The sequence below is a fragment of the Rutidosis leptorrhynchoides genome, chromosome 7, assembly GCF_046630445.1.
Source record: "Rutidosis leptorrhynchoides isolate AG116_Rl617_1_P2 chromosome 7, CSIRO_AGI_Rlap_v1, whole genome shotgun sequence".
Lineage (NCBI taxonomy): Eukaryota > Viridiplantae > Streptophyta > Magnoliopsida > Asterales > Asteraceae > Rutidosis > Rutidosis leptorrhynchoides.
The window spans coordinates 334,702,305-334,719,812 of NC_092339.1; the positions used below are offsets into that span (position 1 = coordinate 334,702,305).

Below are 17,508 nucleotides of genomic sequence, written 5' to 3' on the forward strand. Positions count from 1 at the left end.
GCATAATAGGAGGTGGTATTTTTATTACTTTGATTGGTGAATATCTCGGTGTGGATATAAGTCGGGGGGGATTATTGGTAGAAGAGCCGGAACCCCGCGACACTATAGGTTTAAATGTATACCATGGTGCGAAAGTTTTGAAGCGGCGAAATAACGCCGCAGTACGATACAATGGTAGACATCCACAGGTAGAGAGAAACCAGGAACAAGGTAATGTAGGAGGGGGGCAAGAAATACATAGGTTTATAGCTTCTCAGGAATACGAAAATGCTAGACAGAGAGCATTTGAAGATTGGCAAGTTCATCAGAACCAGATCATAGCGCATTGCCAACATATAGGTAGAAACTATATTCCTACACCGAAACCCGTCTTCCCTCCTTGGTCGATAGAGATGCAGCCACCATATCCTACGTATGACCCTGCCGAAGCATTCTATAGCACTTATGGTTATGCGTGGAACCCCTATTGGTACCAATATCATCCTTAGTTTACTTATTTTATTTTTTATTATTTTGTAATTTGTAATTATTGATATGTTTAATATTTTTGTTAATATTGTAATCATTTTTATAATTTCTAACATTTATTCTTAGATTTCAATAATTTTTGAATGTGGGGTAATAAACCAAACTTCAAAAATATGTATATATGTTTGCAGTTTATCTTATGTACAAAACAGGGTAAAACAACGCATTTTCAAAGACTGGCATTAAGTTCAGCAAAAGCAACTAATTTTGACGACAAGATGCAAAATATATGTGAAATAACAACAAGACGGAATGAACAAATGATGTGCACCATTTATCATTCAGCAAACAAACGCCAATATATTTGGAAACTTTGGTAAAAATTTACTCATTTTCACACAAATCACCCTCAATAATTTAAATTGTTACTGATTTCTTGCAAATGAGGGCATTGCAAGATCTTAAGTGTGGGAAGGGGTTAAATTCTTTCGGATTTTTTAAAAATTTTTATAAACACTTGGTTACCATTAAGAAAAAATAATAGTAAAGCAGTAGTTGTATTAGAATCTAGTGCTCTCTGATAAAAAAGAACAGCCCTAGTCTTATATACTGACTACCCAATTCTAGTAAAATTTTTCAAAATTTTCAATTAAATGAATTCAAAATCATGTTTATACATATTTATGAACGATAAAACTAGGTTTTAACACCGAAATTATTGTTACCTCGGAAAGGACATAAATTGAGAAACAAACTAAAATGTTAAAATTCATTTAAAATGGAATAGAGGACGATAAAAAGAAAAATAAAAAGCCAAGTGTGGGAAAATTTACCAAGTTATTTTAAAAATATGCCACATATATTTGTAACAAATAACTGAAAATACTTTTGCTTTGGACTAAACTAAACTGTTTTACCCGATGAAAGAAAAGAAGAGATGGATCTACACGATGAATCAATTCCATCATTAAAAGGAAGTAAAGTCTTCCGAAAAAGACACGCGCTTCTTGATTTAGGTCATGAAGTTGTCGTTCAGACCAGCTGTAGGTTGACGAAAAATCTAGAAAAATCATCACTAAAATCAGCAGGAAATCCACGGACCTCAGCATTAAACAGGGTCGTCAAGTGGTCAGATTTATCCTAACCATGAGAAGGATTTATCTCGTACAATGGGGAGGCACCGTGCAAATTAGCTGGATAAGACTAATGAATCAGATCCCCAGAAAGGATAATCTCCTTAAAGATTAAAAATCAGCTTTTAAGACTGATATTACTCAATCCTAGAGATTGACCTTAAAGATTGAGAATTCAAACTCATGGAATTCAATGATATCTAAACTCGAGCTTAAACGAAAAAATATTTTGATCAAAATTATAAACCGATTTGTTTTCTGAAAACCCTATTTTCAATGCGTTCATTACCATTGAACGTAAAATCCTAGGAATTCACCTGGAATTCATTAGGTCACCTGAATCAAATCGGGTGTCAACCGTAAGAACGGTGGTTGCATAGCATGGTCAAAGACAGGACCTTGTGCCAGACCGACAAATTATAAGGATGAGCTTTACTATTGCTCCTACCAAGGATAGTAATTGCGTCCGACACGTTATAGACCATAATCAAAAGCATGTCACGGGACATTGCCTTAAACAGTTGCTTGTTCAACGCTTTCCTTTACAACCGGACGGTAGTTTGCCGAAAGGTAATATACGGAACAAGTAAACTGGACGTGTTGCTTTCCAAATACAAGGTTAGCAAGTGGGTGACACAAAACCGCAAGTTTTGAGCTAAAATTTTCAAATCTGAAACCCACCAAACCCACAAAAATATTTTGCAAACACCGGTAAAGGGTTATTCCGGAAAATTTATCTAGGGTAAAAACTAGATTTAATTTTCAAAAGATCAAATGTTTTCATAAAGATCCAATTTCCTTAATGGATCTAAATTTTTATAGTCATGTGGGACTGTAAACCATATCGTTACTACCATTGTTTATACCGCCGTATAGAAATCACTGATGTACAAAGTGTGAAGAATAAAAAAGTGATTCTAGTATTTCAAGACGATATTGCTTGAGGACAAGCAACGCTCAAGTGTGGGAATATTTGATAATGCTAAAAACGAACATATATTTCATAGCATTATTCCTCAAGAAAGACAAGCTTTTAGTTGCAATTGTTCTATTTACAAGTGATATTCGTTTAAATAATAAAAGGTGAAGACAAAAGACAGATTCGACGATTTGAAGACGCAAACGACCAAAAAGCTCAAAAGAACAAAAGACAATCAAAAAGGTTCCAATTATTGATAAGAAACGTCTCGAAATCACAAGAGTACAAGATTCAAAACGCAAAGTACAAGATATTAAATTGTACGCGAGGACGTTCGAAAATCCGGAACCGGGACTAGAGTCAACTCTTAACGCTCGACGCAACGGACTAAAAATTACAAGTTAACTATGTATATAAATATAATATAATATATAATTAATTATATTAATTATATATATATTATATATATATATTAAAAACTGTCGGCAGCCAGAAACTCCAAGGGTGTGAATTGAAAATACCTCTCCGCGACTCGCGGAGTTTGAAGGGCTTTTTGCCGCGAGTCGCGGAGCCCCAAATTTCACTTCTGGCTATAAAGCCAACCGAATTCTGATCGAATTTATCATCCTTTTTCTCTTCCTCTTCAACGTAAATATATTTATATTTATAATTTATATTTTAATTTTAATTATAATTCTAATAATAAGGGTATGTTAGCGAATGTTGTAAGGGTGTAAGTCGAAATTCTGTCCGTGTAACGCTACGCTATTTTTAATCATTGTAAGTTATGTTCAACCTTTTTATATTAATGTCTCGTAGCTAAGTTATTATTATGCTTGTTTAAAACAAAGTAATCATGATGTTGGGCTAATTACTAAAATTGGGTAATTGGGCTTTGTACCATAATTGGGGTTTGGACAAAAGAACGACACTTGTGGAAACTAGACTATGGGTTATTAATGGGCTTTATATTTGTTTAACTAAATGAAAGTTTGTTAATGTTAATATAAAGATTTACAATTGGGCGTCCCTATAAATTACCATATACACTCGATCGGACACGATGGGCAGGGTATTTATATGTACGAATAATCGTTCATTTAACCGGACACGGGAATGGATTAATAGCCACTAGAATAATTAAAACAGGGGTGAAATTACATTCAAGGGTAATTGGTGTAATTGTTAACAAAGTAGTAAAACCTTGGTTTACACGCAGTCGATAACCTGGTGTATTCATTAAACAAAGTATTAAAACCTTGTTACAATTCGAATCCCCAATTAGTTGGAATATTTATCTTCGGGTATAATAATAATTTGACAAGGACACTTGCAATTTATATTTATGACTGATGGACTGTTATGGACAAAAACCAGACGGACATATTGAATAATCCAGGACAAAGGACAATTAACCCATGGGCATAAAACTAAAACCAACACGTCAAACATCATGATTACGGAAGTTTAAATAAGCATAATTCTTTTATATCATATTTTATTTCCTTTATTTTATATTTAATTGCACTTCTAATTATCGCACTTTTATTTATTGTTATTTCATTTTATCGCACTTTTAATTATCGTACTTTTTAATTATCGCAATTTAATTTTTATCGCATTTTTATTATTCGCAATTTCATTATCGTTATTTACTTTACGCTTTAATTTAAAGTCTTGTATTTATTTTATATTTTACATTAGGTTTTAACTGCGACTAAAGTTTTAAAATCGACAAACCGGTCATTAAACGGTAAAAAACCCCTCTTTATAATAATAATATTACTTATATATATATTTGTATTTTTATAAAAGTAAACTAATATAGCGTTGAGCTTTGCTTAAAGATCTCCCTGTGGAACGAACCGGACTTACTAAAAACTACACTACTGTACGATTAGGTACACTGCCTATAAGTGTTGTAGCAAGGTTTAAGTATATCCATTCTATAAATAAATAAATATCTTGTGTAAAATTGTATCGTATTTAATAGTATTTTCTAGTAAAATAATAACTATTTTATATACTACCCCGCTGCACATCAGTTGCCCTCAAGAGTTAATCTCTCGAGTAGAGGTGTGGATATTCAAGACATTGGGTGTATTTTGTGTGATTGGCAAGTGGAATCTATGGATCATATATTGTTCGAGTGTGATGTCGCATCTAATTTTTGGAGAAAGGTACGAATCTTGACTAATGTTAATATGTCAGTTTGTACTTCTTGGTCCGAGTGGTGTTCGTGGTACTACGGATGGCACTCATATTCAGATGCAAAACAACGCATGTATGTCATTATCGCTGTATTACTTTGGTATCTATGGAAGTTAAGGAATGCTATTTTACATGGAGATTCGATCGTGAAGAAGAGTTCGATGTTTGACAACATCCGCCTTTCGTCTTATAATTGGTATTGTAATAGAGGAAAGTTTGTAAATCCCTTGTAAATACGTTGTATTCATAGCCGTGTTCAATAAATTATGATGTTAAAAAAAATGATGATAATGATACAATCGCGCTAGTGTGTTGCTTAAAGTTTTGGATTTAACACTGTTTGTTATTGTTATCATCTCGAAGATAAACATATAGTTGATCTGGGTATGAGCAACCCACTTGAAGAAAGCCCAATTCAACTATGGTAAAGTGGAAATATGGGCGAGCCCATTAGTAAAAAGCCCAAACTCAGAATATAACAAACATAACCTTCATAGCTATAGCTATAGCTAAGAAGATAAAAACAAAACACTATCGTTTTATTATCATTTAGTAAAATAAGTAATCATTTTATTATCATTATCACAACGTTTTAAACACGAAATGTTTCTTATTTTCTGATGTATTGTTTGTAATTGTTGATCTTTAGATACGTTATATATATATATATATATATATATATATATATATATATATATATATATATATATATATATATATATATATATATATATATTATTAATTCTTTTTCAAAAAAAAAAAAACAAAAAAACAAAAAAATAAATAAATAAATAAATAAATAAAATGTTTAAGCTTAAAATGGTATGTGGCCATAATTGGTGCTTCAGGTCTTCAACTCAACATGTCTCTCTTACTCCATTACCCATTTCTCTTCAATAGAGTTTCATCTCTCCACAACTACAAAACACCTTCAATAACCTTTTCACAAACACAAATTTCAAAACTTTTTAAAAACCCGCATACAAATTACTGGGCCCCAAAGTGTACTGCAGTGGCCTCACCTGAGATCAGTAAAGATGATGTCTTTGTTGGTGAAGAGAAAGGGAGAGTTGAGGTGGTGGATTATGATTGGACAGAAGAATGGTACCCACTTTATCTAGCTAAACAAATACCTGAAGATGCACCTTTAGGTTTAACAGTTTTTGATAAACAAGTAGTCCTGTTTCGTGATGGTAAAGGGGACCTTCATTGTTACCAAGATAGATGCCCTCATAGGTAATTTTGTTTATTCAATTAAACTTCATTTTTTTATTTCATGATCTAACTTGTCTATAGCTGATCATATGATTTTCGAACACCCCATGTCTAAAACGGATAGGGTTGTATCTTTTCAGGAGAAAAAGGGGAACGTAGTTATCATCGTTTTCGACCCTTTTATCTCAAGTAAATTGATTTGATTTGAATATAAATATAAATAATGTTATAATCCATCTGTTACTCATTTTAAACTTGCCATAGACTAGAACAATTGCAAATGGTAGTATGACAACTTCACATTAAGCATTACTATGATTAATTATCGAATTTTAGAATATTATTTGACATAATTACTTTCGAAATGTACATCTTGCTAAGACAGTTTGCACCGAATTGCTCTTCTCGATATGGAGTTGATAAGAGTTAAAAGGTCCAAACTTTACAAAATGGTCATTGACCTAATGGTATCGAGGTGTCTTTTATTGGTGAAGTGAATATGTATATATTCGTGGAAAATTCATTTCGGGGTGTTTGGAGTGAGAATCGAACCTGGGTTGGCAGCACCTCAAGTTGGAGTGAGAATCGAACCTGGATTGGCAGTACCCCAAGTTGGATTCCACCCTCATACCACTCAAGTCAAGCTTCGGTTGTATTTATGTGTTGTTCTATTCAAGATTTTTTTTTTGTTTTTTATTTTTTGTTGGAAAGACAGATACTCACACTACCCTCACCACTGAACATAGAAACTTTTGTCTATCTAAGGATGTGAACCCTCAACCTCATCGTTGAAAGGGTAGCACAATATCGCTAGGTCAGTGGCCCTTTGGTATTCAAGATTCTATTTACAATCTCGAGTATCCATAATTTCAAAATCACTTTAAATCATTATCTTAGAATTTGCATGCTAACTATATGATTTTGCAAGCATTTTATTGTTCAATAACGAATACTACTGATTCAGACTAGCAAAGCTTTCTGAGGGCCAGTTGGTTGATGGAAGACTAGAATGTTTGTACCATGGTTGGCAGTTTGAAGGTGCCGGCAAATGCGTCAAGATTCCTCAGGTTCGTGTTCTAATTCGTAACTAACCTTTGACTTTCATCAGTCATCACCATTTATCAAATGTGGTTGGGCAAAGTGGCAATTCTAGGACAAATATATAAAGGGGTCCTTCATATTTTTAGTAGTGCTTTGATTTTTTTCGAAAGAATTACTATTTACTTCCAAAATACCATTAATTTTAAACATGTGGATCCATTTAAATTTAGCGGTGTTTTATACAATTTGAATAATATTTTATTAAAATATAATAATCAAACTTTTGGGGTCGACCCACCTCCTTATATGTAGAATCGTCCCTGTTGGGGCCTTGAACTCATGCGGTAGGTCGTAGGTTCAAACTTTGGGGTAGCTAGGAAAGGTTTGGGAAATGGTCATGAACTTTTTCGGATAGACTGCGTACATCATAGTTAAAAATATTCGCCTTCCCGGTAACTTGAACAGGGAAAATCTCATTACTCTAGATTCTTTTTGTTTTTCACTAGTTCAATAAATTGGTTAGTTCATGAATGTGTACCTCTTGCCCTCTTCAACTTTGTTGATAAAGGGTTATTCAATAAATTTATATCTTTCGTGGTGTCCATGCAAAACGTACACCTTTTTGACATAATAAACTTTTATCTTTATGTCTTTGATTGACAGCTTCCTGCAGACGCAAAAATACCCCGATCAGCCTGCACCAAGACGTACGAGGTTAAGGAGTCTCAAGATGTTGTATGGATATGGATGTCACATAAAACACCATCAAATCCTAGCAAAATCCCATGGTTTGAAAACTTAGATCGACCCGGTTTTAGAGATTTTGCCATGATTCATGAGCTTCCTTATGATCATTCCATTCTTCTTGAAAACCTAATGGATCCTGCTCACGTCCCAATTTCACACAATCGAACAGATATGAGTGCCAAAAGGGAAGATGCTCAACCACTCCATTTTAACGTCACAGAAAGAACCGATCGAGGGTTCGCTGGCTGGTGGGGCCGGGAAGCCGAAAATACCACACCGAGCTTTTTAAGATTTGAAGCACCGTGTAATCTTCAAAACAACCGTGAAATTGTTGATAAAGACGGGGTGATCAATTACTTCTCGGGCATTTTCTTATGTAGACCGACAGGTCAAGGAAAGTCAATGCTGATCGTTCGATTTGGAAGCACAAAAAAACGACCGCCACTAGCGAACTTATTTCCCGAATGGTATTTCCATCAAAACGCTGCAAAAGTGTTTGAACAAGATAAGGGATTTTTATCATCTCAAAACGAGATTTTGATAAAAGAAAAAGTACCCACGAAGGAGCTGTATATAAACTTACGATCGTCTGATACATGGGTAGCCGAGTATAGAAAATGGATGGATAAAGCGGGGCACGGGATGCCTTATCATTTTGGGCATAGTACAATTTCAATGCCAAAAGAGCCTGCAGTCGTGGAACACGCTCCGGCTGGTTTTGTGGCTAATATTGCCGCTTCTTCGCCTGCAAAAGGTGGAATCGGTACAAAATATGCACCGAATTTAGCGAATAGGTATTTTAGGCACGTGGTTCATTGTAAAGAATGTAGAAAAGTTGTGAAAGGTTATGGGAGATGGAAGAATGGTTTGACTGTGATTGCAGCTATATCGATGACGTTTGCAATTTTGTTAAACGGACGTCAGTGGAAGGCTATGTTTTTGTTGGCTATGGCAGTGTGCGCAGGTGGGGCCTACCTGTGTTCGACGGTTGTGGCGATGAACACCACAAATTTCATAAGAAATCATAGGAGGTTATAGAAAGATGAATCTATGTTCAAATATTGTGGCGGCGAAAATCACTATTCAAACGTTCACTGTGTTGATTTGAACTGTTGCCTTTACTGTTTTACAAATTTGTTGAAATTTTAGTTATGTTGGTAATTCAATTGGCACATATAAACTATAACAAGTTGTTAGATATGTTTAAATGCACATATTTTTGTATTTTCAATTTGTTAACTAACTATAACATGTAAAGAAGACTAGCTTATATTAATAAGCATCTTAAGCCATCATCCAGTGAGATATGATCATATAACTGCTTATATTTGTATTGTACAGGGCAGGCTGCAGATGCCAGATGGTCACATAACTGCTTATATCTGTAATTTTGTATTGTGCAAATGATCACATAACTGCTTATTGTAACGTGCAAATGATCATATAACAGCTTATATCTGTACAAGGATCATATCTGCTAATACATGTAACGTGCAAATGATCATATAACTGGTTATATCTGTATTGTGTGAATGATCTCAACTGCTTATGTGAAAAAACCAAGAACCAGCATTGAATCAATTTTGCTCATTAATTTAAATTGTAAATATTTAGACCAGACAAACAAACTCACAAAACAATGCAGATGTCGAACTTTGTAGTAAACAAATAGGGTGCTACTTTTCCATAAATCGGAACCAACAGACATGGAATGAAAAAGTCTCATTACCAAAATGTTAACAAGTGCATACAAAGCCTTATCTAGTGATAGAACAGGATTCATAAATTTAATTCCAAACAAAATCTTTGAAATAAACAAAACTCAGGCCTTGAAATAACACGGGTCCAACTAACCACATAGAGATCGCATCTAAAGATCTTGTACGCTCAAACCTGCATCATACATACAATCAGTAAGAACCAAGTGCACATTAATCAATACAATATGTAAAATACACAAATCTATTAAGTCTTGTTCTTTCAAATTACAAAACAAAAGTATACAGACCTGGAGGAAGTGACTGCTTCAGCTTATTAGCTTTCTCGGCATCAAAGACACATAGGGTGTAGAGGTACTTTGAGCACCTAACCTTAAACTTAACAACATCCTTGCTTCTCTTGATTTTCACCGAACGAGCATCCTTCCTTCTTGCAGTAAGAAGAAAATCCTTAATCTCGTGAATTTGCTTAGGCTGATCAAACAATTAACACAGTGAGTACACAAATAAAATTGTAAAGGTACAGCTAAACACATCATAACAATCTTCTTATAACTAAATTGAAATATATCGTGAATTACAAAACAAGCCCAAAAGTTAACATCTAAAGAGATAAAAAAAAATAGCTTATTAACATGTAGAGGCACACCTTAATGCGATCAACATAGTTAACTGGTAAACAAAGGTTAACATTTAGTATGATTTTGTATCGACACAAATATAGACATATAAAATACTAATGTTACATCATACTCCAAAATAGCACAAACCAATACAACCCTGATTACACCAGTAAAATAGCAGGGATTTGCTATTAGTTCATAAAATTTACTGTAAATAAAAACTTTATAAAGAACTATTTGACCCTAAAAAGACATTAAAACAGTAATGTCACCACATCATACAAAATAACATAAAATTTTAAAGAAGTATAACATAGCAAAACAACTCTGATAACACCAGAAAAAATAGTAGCATTTGCTATTAATTCATAAAATGTACTCAAAATACAAACTTCATAAAGAACAGAGTATTTTACCTTAAGTTACCACATCATACAAAATAACATACTCCGTAACAATTTTAAGAGGTATAACATATCAATACAACACTAATTACACCAGTAAAACAGTAGCATTTGCTATTAATTCATAAAATTTACTCAAAATACAAACTTTATAAAGAACAAGAGTATTTAACCCTAAATCCAATGTAATCGGACACATCTTTTTGAGTTAGAATGCGAATTAAATTCCTTTCAGCTGATTACAATAAATTTACTTAATTTATAACGAAATGAGAGCAATTTCAACCTGTTATGTTCATTAATTACAAAAGCCACAATCGATTTAATCAGCAATTCATATGAAATGATCTAAACAACAATCAGAAAAATCATAGCAATAGCTGAGAAAGCATAAAACAATAATCAATGGTTCAATTAGAATGAGAGATTACCATTTTGGAGAGCGAAAACGGCAGAAACAAGCGAGTGTTGCAGCTGAAACCCTAATTCAGGAGACGATATTAGGAACTTGTAGGGTTTATATATAAGCCCCTTTTCTAATATAACCCTAACGATTTTATTAAGGCCCATACAAATGGATTGGGCCTCAGTAGACATGTATTTCATTGTTACAGTACCATTATTTGGAATCTGTTAAGATTTATTATCTCAAAAATCAAATAATTACAATGTTTTCACTAGAATTAGTTTATAACCCGCGACGGGATTTATTAATTAAAATAATTGTAATTAGTTTAAATAATGTAAAGAAGCATGTCAAGTCTATTCATATTGATTTGTAAATGATTTTATTAGTATGAGGTTTATGTAGTTGATCCTTTGTTGTATTATTTTTCGTTCTTCGTGCTCCGTCTATTGTGTTAAAAATTCTTGAGAGTAAAAGAAGAGTTTTTTTTGGGGGGCGGGTCGGGTTCGGGGCAAAAATTCTCGTGGATCAAATGGAAAAACGTGGTTAATAATTACGGGAATGAGGGATTAAATATTGGGACTCTTAAAGACAAAAACCTTGCTTTGTTGGGTAAGTGGTGGTGGAGGTTTAACACCGAAACCGACTCACTTTGGGTAAAACATATACGTAGTGTCTATGGTTTGTGCGGTGGCTCGAGTATATTTTCATCACTCTTCAGCATCGGTTATATGGTACAAAATTATTGTAGCAGCTACTTCATTGGAGGACTCTCATGTTCCGCTCAAGAACTCCTTCACTAAATTAATTGGTAATGGAGGATCTACTTCTTTTTGAAACGAGCAATCGATTGGTTCTCATATTTTATGCAATTTGTATCCGCGGATTTACAGGCTGGAAAACAACAAGCAAGCGTCTGTCAGCTAGGAACGAGTTCTAAAGGATGATAATGGTACAACTATCACATGGAATTGGCCACACGAACCTTCAGGCCGCACAACAGACGAATTGGAGAATCTGATTACTTTGCTATCGTCATTCACGTACAACTATAGCAATCGAGACACGTGGCAATGGAATCTAACTTGTAACCGTTTGTATACTGTCAAAAAACTAGCAGCAATAATCGATGAGCAACTACTAGGTCCATATTGTTCGCAGCAGGAAACACTCTGCAACAAATTGGTGCCGAAAAGGATTGATATCTTCATATGGAGAGTACAAAAAACGTATATTGGTTAGAACCGAGCTTGATAAACGAGGTATTGATATGCATAGTGTTCAATGTCCGCTTTGTGATGATTATTTGAAAACGGTGGAACATTCGTTGATCTTTTGCAAACACGCAATAGAGATTTGGGATAGAGACAAAAAATGCACAGTTTACCATTTACTTTTTAACTATTTTTTTTTTGTCTTATGTGTAAAAGTTAAGAACATAAAGATTATTTATTTATTTATGAAAGTGAACTACTTAAAATAAAAATAAAATACTGAATTATTAAAATGTAATCATCTCACATCTTATAATGAAACGATTACTCCATTGCCGGGCAAAACAGCTAAACTAAACACCATCACAGGCGTAACTCTAGAGATTATCAAATCAAAATAAAATACTGATAAATAATCAACAAAGCGCGGGAAAATAATTAAATTAAAAAAATCAACGGAATGGGGAGTTACACATTTACACATACATTTTTAATTTTTTTATTCCCAAAACAAACACATACATTCCACCTTAGAACACAGCTACCCCACTTTTTAATCCATCTCTTTTGAAACCCTAATTAACATCATCATCATCATCAATCAATGGCGCCGTCCAAGCGTAAAACTGACGCTAAAGTCGATTCGACTCAAACTACAACAAGAGTCACTCGCAGCTCCACGCGCCAAGCCACTACCACTACCAAGCCGGTTACCGAGCCGGTTCCAAAAGCCAAGAAGGCTAAACTTACTCCTAAACAGAAACCTGAACCAAAACCTAAATCCACCGAAGCACCGGTGGTTGCGGTGGCGGATAAGGGTGGAAATGGGTCTAAGACGATTGTTATTGAACACTGGTATATTATTTATTTATTTATTTTTGTTTTTTTTTTCCATTTCCCCCTATTTTTTTGTAACTTATTATTGTATGCTGGTTTAAATTATGTTTCCGGTTTGCATTTTTAGGTAGGTGAGTGAATATTTGACTGTTAGGTTTATTTTGCCTTATGTATATAGAGTGAGTTTTGTTAAATTAGAAAATTTTAATGAATAAGAACACTTGTAGTGTGTTAATTTTGTAGAAAAGTGTATGACTTTTTAGGGAAAAGATTGTCTGAATAATTGAAAAATGTAAAATGTGTTCAGATGTGAAGTTTCTTTATTTATTTATTTATTTTTTTTTTTGTTAAATTAAAGACTACTTCTTTGTTTTATGAGTATAAAATTACACTTCCGAAAACTCATTTTTAATATAAATCTTTTTGAAAAATTAGAGCCCTTTTTTTATATAAGAACACTTGTAGTGTTTGGTTCCAGAGTGTTCAACTATGGTAGTTGGAGAATATAATAACCATGTCACCTTTAAATGAAGAAAACATTTATGTATAAGTTGTCAATGAACTAGCAGTTGAAATAGCATTATAGATTTATAGGTAAATAGGTAAAAACTAACACTTTTGTATCTCAGCAAACAGTGCACACAATTCAAGATAAGGGCTGTGAAGGTGAAGGATGGTTTGGAGAATGCTGTATCTGACATTACTGTGCTCGTTAACCCGGAAAAGGTATTCCATTCGACGCATAATCTAATTTTCAACTAATTCTTTTTTAATTTTATTTTCCAATTACTCACATCGATTGATTCTATTATGCCTTCGGTTGGTACATTGTGTTGCCTATTCAATCTATTAGCTTTTTTAACATACACATTGTTATTCATACTGACAATTTATAAGGTTCTTTGTTTTGGTGGTTTCGTATCCGTGTTTATTTCTCTTCAGTCCTCACTTAAGTTGATTTTTCTTCTGAAAGAGCTACCTAAGTACATTCTTTTTCCTATTAATTCATGACATGACAATTTTTATCCAATTTCCCATCTTTCATACTCGCTATGAGCAAGGTTGCAGAAATCGCTACTCGGGGACTGCTGTGGCGGAACCAGGATTTTTTTCACCGGGGGCAAAATAATTTTTGACAAATACGGAGGCGTTTGGGCAAAATTCTGAGTCTTTTGGGCAAAATATAAAGGCTTTTGAGCAAAATACGTACTCTTGTGCAAAATATAAAGGCTTTGAGAGCAAAATATGTAGACTTTTGAGCAAAAAACTAAAAATTTCCACTGGGGGTAAAATGAAAAAATCCGAATTTTTTGCATTAAAAATTACAAATCCACTGGGGGGCGGGTGCCACCCCCTACCCCTTAGTAGTTTCGCCTGTGTCGGGGAGTACTTATTCGGGGCTTTTTAGGGAGTACTCGGAAAACTCGGGAAGTATGTGGGTAGTACTCGGATGTTGACCAAGTTTGACTTTGATCTATTCTGACCGTGCTTTTACCGTTTTTCTAGTAATCCCGAGTTCGGACTGATTTTCCGTGTAATACATAGTTTTGGCCGAGTTTGACCAACTTTTGACCAAGTACTCGACGAGTAATTCCGAGTTCTACAACAATGGCTATGAAATTAATTGCGCCGTTTTATAAATATTGATTTTTTCTTAACTGCAGCCGAGAAGGGGATGCTTTGAAGTACGAGAAGTAGGTGGCAAGAAGTTCATCAGTCTTCTGGTAATCTTTTTATTATATTTTAATTTTACAGACATTTTATAATATAATATATAATATACCTAACTTATAAGAAAACAAAACGTTGCAAATTTTAATAGCTACAAGATATGGTGTCAACATTATCATTCCTTACCATAATTTGCATGAGCAAGAAACTTGATAAAACCTTGTTATATGCAGGATATGAAACGACCATTTGGACCAATGAAGGCGTTGGACATGGATGCTGTCATATCTGATATTATTGACCAGGTCAAATGATTTACCGGATCACCTATTTATGTACCGTTAATGACTAGCTGAAGTTGCAACAAAGCTTCTATTTTGATCACAATGTTTCTAGGAAAAATATTAATCCCGTTCTTGTAGCCAAATTGGAAGTAATCCTAGGTGTAAACTGTTGATATTTTGGCACCAATGTTTGCCTTATTCTGTATGTTCAACTATTTGAGTTGCTGAAATTGAAATGTGTAATGCTAGTTGAAATAATGTGTGATCAGGATTGGTTAGGCCCTAATAATTTTGATTGGAGCATGTGTGAATATGAACTTGTTACTCTGATAGAGCCAGGGTCATGAGTTTAGAGATTTATCATGGTCTGTAGAAGTCTATGATTTTGTGCATATCTAATAGACCTTTAATTATTCAACATAAGTGCACATGTATATTAATATAAAATGATCTTACACCACTACCCACTGTTGTAAAAGTTGGCCGGCACACCGGTTTGGGACTAGTTCGTCTTTAGACGTCAAAGAACGCCTTAAAAGAGGTTAAAGCGGATCAAAGTTGGGTCTGAGTCGAGCTGAGTCGGTAAATATCAAAGTAAAAAATTAGATTTTATAAAATTAGAGTTTCTGCCATATAACTATGTTTGAAATATTTATTTTTGTATTTGATATAGTTTTGTGTAAAATATATGTTTAATTTATTATCAAAAGTCCACGTTGATCATCGCTTGACTCCTCCCGGTATTGTCCTTTACTTGACCTACTCATCCCTCCAAGGACCCAACCGAATCCTTCCCGACCGACTCGTTCTCGACTCACGACTTTTACAACCTTGACCACTACTTATGTATTAGCAATGTGGGGTTTGTGGTTTGGGCAATTAATGGTAATTCTAATTAGTAGATAACGCATCTTCATCATCGTCTCTTCACTATTTTGATATTGTTACCTCTTGTCGCAGCCATTTCTAAGTTTTGATGTTGTCGTCTTATTCTGGTCGTTACCACTATAATCGTTATTATTTAACTTCTTTTGTGGTTTAATTTGGTGGGTTAGTCTCGACAATGCTATTGTAATTGGTCAATTCCCAGCTTGGCCCAGTTGGGGAGAAGTTCTTTGCATGGTTTTGATTTGTTGTTGTGATTGTGGTATTGAGTTCGAGGGATTGTATGTGGTTTTGGATAATTTTATAATTTAGGTTCTTGTGGTTTGCGGGGGTAGCCGTTGATGGTCTTTTGCGTTCTTGGTTGATTTAAAATTATCGTTGGTGTTAGTCGTCGACGATTTGATAGTGTAAGATGAATTGGGTGTTCAGACGTTAATTTGGCGTATGGACTACTTTGCTTGTTTTTCTTTGGTTTTTTTGCGTTCTCCATCTCTGACGGCCACAAGTTCATCGCCATCAAATGTTGTTATGCGAATTATCTTTTGATGAAATTCTAGTTTTGTGGAGTATGAAGACACGAGTTTGGTTGTTGTTTTATATCGATGTCAAATGTTGTATGAGTGCTTGTTTTAGCATTAGTGTAACATTGGTTAGGATAATGCTCGATTGTAAGTGTCAAATACATCACTTAGCATTTTGTAACACCCCGTTTTCCCCGTATATGATTTACAGGTGTATCGCGTATGTACGATAGGTGCATGAAGGATTTGAGACATGTCCGCACGTTAAAGTTCTTGTATGCGAGAAGTGATCAGGCCACGACCAAGGTCGCGGCGCGGAGCTGCTGGTCGCGGCGCGACAATTAACCAGAATCAGGATCAGGAGGCATGGTAAGACAGGCACCAGACCAAGGCAAATGTCGCGGCGCGACAATTTAGGGCCGCGACGCGGCAATATGGGCGGACTGGTACCATGAAAGGACCCGTTCATATACATTATAAACGATTCACAATAGTTGATTTCATCGCGAGGTACTTGACCTCTATATGATACATTTTACAAACATTGCATTCGTTTTTAAAAGACAAACTGTTTTCACATCAAAAGTTGACAGGCATGCATATCATTTCATAATATATCCAACTATAATTGACTTAATAATAATCTTGATGAACTCAACGACTCGAATGCAACGTCTTTTGAAATATGTCATGAATGACTCCAAGTAGTATCTCTAAAATGAGCAAATGCACAGCGGAAGATTTCTTTAATACCTGAGAATAAACATGCTTTAAAGTGTCAACCAAAAGGTTGGTGAGTTCATTAGTTTAACATAAATAATCATTTACAACATCTTAATAGACCACAAGATTTTCATTTTCAGTTCTCATAAATATACGTCCCATGCATAGAGACAAAAATATCATTCATATGGATGAACACCTGGTAACCGACATTAACTAGATGCATATAAGAATATCCCCTATCATTCCGAGAAATCCTTCGGACATGATATAAAACAACATCGAAGTACTAAAGCATCCGGTACTTTGGATGGGGTTCGTCGGGCCCATAGATCTATCTTTAGGATTCGCGTCAATTAGGCGTGCACTAATTCTCAAAATTAGTGATGTTCCCTAATTCTTAGGCTACCAAGCTAAAAGGGGCATATTCGACTTCGATCATTCAACCATATAATGTAGTTTCGATTACTTGTGTCTATTTCGTAAAA

The 17,508-nt window shown here is 34.5% G+C and overlaps 2 protein-coding genes across 2 annotated transcripts; both read left to right on the forward strand.

Annotated features, from left to right (window-relative positions):
• The first annotated feature begins 5,587 nt into the window (after window positions 1-5,587).
• Window positions 5,588-8,914, forward strand: LOC139857358 (protein TIC 55, chloroplastic-like). Its single transcript, XM_071846101.1, has 3 exons — window positions 5,588-5,967; window positions 6,911-7,013; window positions 7,651-8,914. The coding sequence occupies exons 1-3, from the start codon at window positions 5,594-5,596 to the stop codon at window positions 8,770-8,772; spliced, it is 1,599 nt and encodes a 532-aa protein (XP_071702202.1). The 5' UTR covers window positions 5,588-5,593; the 3' UTR covers window positions 8,773-8,914.
• Window positions 8,915-12,663: 3,749 nt separating this feature from the next.
• Window positions 12,664-15,168, forward strand: LOC139858855 (uncharacterized). Its single transcript, XM_071847690.1, has 4 exons — window positions 12,664-12,954; window positions 13,566-13,662; window positions 14,601-14,660; window positions 14,841-15,168. The coding sequence occupies exons 1-4, from the start codon at window positions 12,704-12,706 to the stop codon at window positions 14,919-14,921; spliced, it is 489 nt and encodes a 162-aa protein (XP_071703791.1). The 5' UTR covers window positions 12,664-12,703; the 3' UTR covers window positions 14,922-15,168.
• Window positions 15,169-17,508: the final 2,340 nt, after the last annotated feature.